Source organism: Abramis brama, assembly GCF_963993115.1.
Source record: "Abramis brama genome assembly, chromosome: 15".
Classification (NCBI taxonomy): domain Eukaryota; kingdom Metazoa; phylum Chordata; class Actinopteri; order Cypriniformes; family Leuciscidae; genus Abramis; species Abramis brama.
Genome location: NC_139977.1, coordinates 27,690,274 through 27,697,797, shown reverse-complemented (window position 1 = coordinate 27,697,797; position 7,524 = coordinate 27,690,274). Strand labels below are relative to the sequence as shown.

At 36.9% G+C, this 7,524-nt stretch overlaps 1 protein-coding gene across 1 annotated transcript; it reads right to left on the bottom strand.

The window, feature by feature from the left end:
- On the bottom strand, positions 1 to 849 carry LOC311097023 (C-C chemokine receptor type 8-like; the record flags this gene model as incomplete). Its single annotated transcript, XM_084136490.1, has 1 exon — positions 1 to 849. The coding sequence occupies one exon, from the start codon at positions 847 to 849 to the stop codon at positions 1 to 3; it is 849 nt and encodes a 282-aa protein (XP_083992616.1).
- Positions 850 to 7,524: the final 6,675 nt, after the last annotated feature.

The following is a 7,524-nucleotide window of genomic DNA, read 5'->3' as shown; positions in this document are numbered from 1 at the left end:
TTATGATGAACAGAGGCAGGAGAGTTTTCTAGTGCGGTGCAGATAAAGAATAGGTTGCACAAAACCAGCCAGCATAAAACAAGTCAGACCAGTGAACCAAACTGCTGGATTATTTTCTGCCGTCAGAATGACAAATATTCCTGTGATTGCAAATGGGAAATATAGGATAATAATGTTCACAGTAGTTATTATAATGAGATGAAATGCTCTTCTCTTCATATGGTTTTCTTCCACTCTCTCTCTTCTTCTTCTCTCTCCTGGTCCTGACTGCTTCAGAGCTCTGAGAACAGCCACAAGACAAAACATCTGGATGAAGATGACCAGTGTAAGCTGCATGGACAAGAACCATGTATGTGCATGAATGTTGTTTGAGGTGAAGTTATACATGCTGACCAAACAGGAGCCAAAACTAATTATCCAGGCCGCAGTGCAGCAGATCACTCTATATCTGAGAGGTTTGAACTTCAGAAAGGTTACAGGATGAGCCACTGCCAGGTAACGCTCAACAGACATCAGACAATGAAACAGAGGACGACCAGTGAATGTAAGTCCTAATAAAAATGCATCTAATATCTTAAGACTTGAAATCCACATTGACAGAATAAAGACCAAACTATTCAGACAGATACCAATCTCACCAAAGGAGAGATTGAGGATGAAGAACTCTGATGCAACTCCACTTTCTGTTCCTGTGATGATAAGCCATATGATATAGGAGTGTGTTGGTAGACTAAAAAACAAATTGATGCTGTACACACAGATTTCCAGACAGTCTAGTACCCCAATGGACTGAGTTGTGGAGTTTGTTGATATTTCAGATGTGGTGAAGTTCACTGTAGAGTTATTCATCTTGTCTGTATTTGTCTTCTCAGTTCAGCAGCTCACAAGTTGTGGTAATGTAACCATGATCTAAGAAGAGAGAAGTGTGAATGAACCAGGTATAATTAGGATTTAGGTTAATATACATTCAAGTGCAAAATCAAGTGCTACCTCAGGTGCCTGGACCCTGGGCCATCTCAGTCTGAGGACTACAGACAGGCTCAGAGGCAGAGTGTCGCCAACCTAATCAGGGGGGTAGGGCTTGGAAAAGGCGTAACCAGAGGAAGGTGAAGAAAGACCTGAGGGAGGTTATTGAGAGTAAGCGCGCTGGCAACTAGCCGCACTTTAGAGAGAAGTAAGATCTCCCTACTCTCATATCCCTCGCTCCTCATAGGCTGCTCCATTGTGAGCTTGCATAAGGATTAAGCTGCCTCCCCATAATGGTGGGTTATCTAAGCAGGTACTATAGCTCCCGTATGTCTTGAGAATTTATCTGCCCGTTTCAGATAAAGGACAGGCTGAACAAAACCAGCCAGCACAAATCAAACCAATGGACCAATGTGGCACAACAGGCACAAAATAAAATAACTAAAAAAAGAGTTATTCAGGCCGCGGTGCAGCAGATCACTCTATATCTGAGAGGTTTGGACTTTAGAAAGGTTACAGGATGAACCACTGCCAGATAACGCTCAACACAGATAAGACACTGAAACAGAACACACCATTATTAAATTACATCTTTCTAGATTTCTACTTCTGCTTCTATCAGCTTCATAGAGTATATGGACCCTGGACCACAAAATCAGTTACATGGGTCAATTTTTTTTAAATTGAGATTTATACATCATCTGAAAGCTGAATAAATAAGCTTTCCATTGATGAATGGTTTGTTAGGATAGGACAATATTTGTCCGAGATACAACTAATCTGGAATCTGAGAGTGCAAAAAAAATCGAAACATTGAGAAAATGGCCTTTAAAGTTGTCCATTTATGTTCGCGATTGTGCTGCATTCACTCACAAAAATAAATGTTTTATATATTTAGGAAATTTACAAAATATCTTCATGGAACATGATCTTTACTTAATATCTTAAAAATTCTTGGCATAAAAGAAAAATCGATATTTTTGACCCATACAATGTATTGTTGGCTATTGCCACAAATATACCCGTGCGACTTGTGACTGGTTTTGTAATCCAGGGTCACATATTGTTTGCTATTCTAGTAAATTGCTTGTCCCTTTGGATTAAAACATATGTTAACCGAGTAACTGTAAATTTACACTAAAGTTGTATTAACCTTAATTAGGCAAAATTTAATTTGAAGTATATATGCAAAACTGCATGAACACAGAAATAGTGTTGAGGTTAAAAACAAGATATTAAATTAAAAAGAAGTGTTTATCACCTGGAGAGTGAATGTCCAGTCTCTGTAAATGTGTATAAATCGATGTGCTGTGTTTTGTAGACTGACTTCACAGCTGTCACAGAACATATGTGCATGACTTCATCTGCTACACGTCACATAAAACACCAGATATGTAAATAAAGTAAATAAAGACCTGGCAAGTCAAGGTTAGTCAACCTGGTTAGTCAAGCTCGCATCAGATGACTCTAAGCTGATACACGTCTACCTATAGGAATAGGACGCCTATCACTGTATACATAATATAAGCTCCTTCACTATTATCAGCAGCTATTGCGTTTCCCAGGAGCTAATTACCCTCCTCCATCCCCAGCTCATCCTATTTTTAAGCTTTTAGCAGCCATTTTTAAGTAAAGTGACTTATTGCACATTCAAGGTATACATTTTGCTAGTATAAGTGTTCAAATCAATAATCACTCAAATCTGTAAGAAAAGAAATTATCACTGCAACAATTTTTATTCAGTCCTTCCAAATATTCTTCAATTGTCTGACACTAGATGGCACAGGTGCCACTTATTCAACATCTTAAATGCAAATTCTTAGACTGAGACATTTGTGTTGACAGGAAGTCAAGTTTATTGCTATAATCTCTGTGGCAACCATCAGTAGGGAAAAGGTGACACTGGGCCATGATGTGTTTTATTGGATAAACAATATACAAAGAGTACATCAGTAAATCAGTTTGTAATAAACAGTGAAACACTTACATATTCTGAATATGTAAAAAGATACATTTACACTCTTCAATGCGAAACTCAGTGCATTTACAGAGGAATCACAATGCAACTTACGTGTTACATTTATGACAAAATGTTGCTATATTAAATCTAGTAAAAAGGGTCGTAAAAAGGATCAGTCCCAGGACATGTTTGCGTTCACACAGATGGCACTCTAGCAATTCTATGCAATTTTCTTGGATCAATGCTCTGTGTGAAAGGGGTTCGATGGGTGTTGTGTTCATAAGTGAAAATGTGTTGTAGACTACTATTTTGAAAAGGAAGCCTGATCTGTTGTGTTATGTGAACATAAGGGGTCCTATTTTAACGATCTAAGCACATGGTCTAAAGCGCAAGTTCACTTAGGGCGTGTCCGAATCCACTTTTGCTAGTTTAACGACGGGAAAAATGGTCAGCGCGCCAGGCGCATGGTCTAAAAGGGTTGTCCCTATTCTCTTAATGAGTAATGGGTGTGTTTTGGGATTTACGTGCGTTAAACCAATCAGAGTTTCATCTCCCATTCCCTTTAAATGGCAGTTGCGCTCACGCCATGGCAGATTAGCAATTTACATGATGGAATTTGATACTGGAAAGGCCGAAGCCGTCTCCAGAGTGCAAATGGATCTGCTCGTGCGTGAGGTTAAAGTGCGCAAGCAGATCATCTACAGGACAAGCCAGATTCCACCATATCTTTATGTACACAATAATAATCTTTTACATTATAATCCTTTTAACTTTAATATTTGGCATGTTTGTGTGCTGCTGTGCATCCCTGTGTGTTTAATAAGCAGAATGTACGTGGGTTGTGGACCGGCCTATTACTAACGCGCTCTTTAAATAACAAAAAAAAATATTGCGCCATTGACTTTAGACCAGGTTTCAGTTGGTCAATGGCACAGTCTATTTCTGTTGCCTCAAAATAGCAATGCGCCTGAACACACCTCGTTTTCAGACCAGCACACCCATGGGCGCATAAATGGGCGCAAATGCATTTGCTATTTAAACAACGTGGCGCAGGACGTGAAAATGATAACTGCGTCGGACTGAAACTAGCAAAAAACACTTGCATCGCGCTTGCCGCTGCATTGCACCAGGTGTAAGATAGGGCCCAAGGTGTGAGAACGGAAGTGAAGATAGTTGAAGTTCGCTACCGCTGTTTCGTGTGCTTCATTACGTAATAGCTCCTGACAGATACCGCAATGGGTCAAAATCAGAATTTGGAAGTGACATTGAGCTGCTTTAATCTGCCAGAGTAATGATGAGGTGTCAAAGATCCTAATTTAGAGAAATTAGTGTTATTTATAATTTCCACAAAGCAATAAACATTACAGATAAGTAAAGGTCACCATCTTAATCTAATCTAAAATGTCAAAGTTGCAAATATTATGGAAAACAGAGGCAGGAGAGTTTTCCCGTACGGTGCAAATAAAGAACAGGGTGCACAAAACCAGCCAGCACAAAACAAATCTCTGAAGGAGTCCAAACTCCCTGAATATAGCGTTTTGTCAGATTGGTAAATAATGCTGAAATAGTAATCGGCACATATATGATGACCATGTTCACTATTGTTATTAGAATGAGATAAAACGCTCTTCTCTTCATGTGGTTTTCATCCTTTCTGTCTCTTCCTCTTTCTCCTGGTGTTGACTTCTTCAGAGCTCTGAGAACAGCCACAAGACAAAACAACTGGATGGAGAGGAAGAGGAGGAACTGCAGTGAGATGAACCATGTATGTGCATTAATGATGAGTGAAGCTAAAATTAACATGGAGCACAAACAAGAACCTAGAGTGATTATCCAGGCCACAGTGCAGCAGATCACTCTATATCTGAGAGGTTTGAACTTCAGAAAGGTTACAGGATGAACCACTGCCAGGTAACGCTCAACACACATCAGACACTGAAACAGAGGACGACCAGTGACAGCTAGTCCTGTTATTAAACCTTGTAGTGTCAAGAGACTTGAAAACCAAATTGAAAGTACAAGGAACAAACAATTCAAACAGTTTCCAATCTCACAAATGGAGAAATTGAGTATGAAGAACTCTGATGCAACTCCACTTCCAGCTCCTGTGATGATGAGCCAGATAATATAGGAGTGTGTAGGAAGACCAACCAGGAAATTGATGCTGTACACACAGATTTCCAGACTTTTCTCAATGGATTGAGTTGTGGAGTTTGTAGATGCTTCGGGTGCAGTGATGTTCATCTCTAGATTTTACTTTTAATGGTTCATAAAAACTTATTTTGTGATCTACACAAAGAGATAAGTGTTACTGAACCAGATCTGTATAAAAAAAAAAAAAAGCATTTCAATATATCCAGATTAATCATTTCAGTTATTAAATGTTCCCAGTTTAAATCTGAATAGAGCAACATCATTAAATTATGAAAAATAGATTGTTTAACAAAGTAATATTCGCAGGCTACATTCACCTGCAAAATCTCATTTTTATAATATGAATTTAATGAATCAATGAATTTAATCATGAATTAATGAATTTAAACTGTTAGTTCTCTTCAATCAAACAAAGCTCAGTCCCATTTTACTCAGTGGATAAAGTGTTAACTCTTTGGACATTATCAGATAAACACAGTGACACTGTTGCTTATTATTAAGGGTATAAACAAGAAGAATCAAAAAGAGAAGTTTATCACCTGAAGAGTGAATATTCAGTCTCTCTGGATGTGTATAAATCTCTGTACTGTGTTTTAAGTTCACAGCTGCCACAAGAATATATATGCATGACTGCATCTGCTAAACGTCACATTAAACATCATATACGCAAATATTTAGAGTAAAAAAATGAACAAAATTCAAGCCATTTTTTACACATTATCAAGTGACCCTGAACTTCAAAATATAATTTTCATATGATACAACATACAATGGTGGGTTTTCAGTTTTCCCAAACAATCTTTATAAATAATGACATGGTAAATTGAGGCTTGGTAATTGATGTAGTTTATTGGAAAAACAAACTAATAGCAACCACTCATTTTATTAATAGGATATGAGGTTTCATGCACTCATGCTGTGACTATCTGAACGACCTTAAATAAGTTCAAATATCACAGAACTTCTGCTAGGCATTTTCTAGAAGTCAAAGTGCACGTTTTTTGTTTTTTTTTGTCCTCTGAAAAGTGAAGTTGTGTTTGAAAAGTATCAAGTTGATATAAGTACATTTGAGTACAAACTAATCCCTAGATTTGAAGAGTTAAATAATATCATAAGCAGGTTTTATGGAGAAAAGAGGCAGGAGAGTTTTCCAGTCCAGTGCAGATAAAGAACAGGCTGAACAAAACCAGCCAGGGGTGCGTTTCCCGAAAGCATCGTTGGCCAACTATGGTCGCAAGTTCATCGCAATGTCCATTGAACTCTATTGGTAACGAGGGAAATTGCGACCATAGTTGCCTAACGATGCTTTCGGGAAACGCACCCCAGAACGTAACAAGTCACAGCCGAAGACCAAACTTTCTGAATAATCAGTTTTGTTAGAATGGTAAACAACGTTGTGAGAGTAAGTGGCAGATATGTGAAATCCCAACAAACCAGAACATTAAGCATTAATGAGTTTCGATGTTTTTCATCCTGCTCAAAAGAACTTTATTCATTCATTCATACCCAAAATAACAATTCTATCATATTTTGCTTATTAAATTGTTACCTCTTTACAATTAAACAAAAAGAGCTCAATCTCATTATATTCAATAGTAAACTTTCCTCGGAACTCACTTTGGACTTTTTCAGATAAATACTGTGACATTTTTTTATATTAAGGATAAAAACAAAAACAAAATTAGTTTGTCACCTGAAAAGTGAATGTCCCCTCTTAGATGTAAATATCTGTGCTGTGTTTGTAGACTGACTTCACAGTCGTCACAAGGATGTCATTGCATGACTTCATCTGTTTCATGCCGCATAAAACATACAAATATTTAAAGTAAAAAAAACAAAAAAAACAGAGAGTCTGAGTAAACTTATTAACAGAAATTGTTAATCTGGAAACTTGTGATTGACCAGTCAGAATGAAGAATTCCAGTGTGCTGCATAATATTGTTATATGTTTCTTCTATATAAGAAAGTAGCAAATTCAAATGAATCACCTGAATACTATTTTTTGCAGACTGAATATTCAATCTTCAAAAATATTCAAACAGGTGCAACTCATTAATTTTTAGACTGAGTATTTAAGAGAGCAAGAAAGAATGACAGAGAGATAAATAGATAAATAAATAATATATAAATAATAAAAATGGAGGGGGGAGTGCAAAAGGTGACTGATTAAATGTTTTATTGGATAAACAAACACACTGATATCAAACAACCATATTTAATTAACACACTCAAAAAAATGCTAGATATATGAGTAAATGAACATGGAAATTAAAGATTTTTATACTCGCATGAACTGACAATCAAATCTATCTAAAAAATAATTTTAAATATAACTTAATTTAAAGATCAGAGCAAACACCAAGAGGAAAGAGACACAAAAATGGCCCATCCACAAATAAAATTTATTTAAAAAGTAAAACAATCTGTAGTCATTTTTGGTCAGT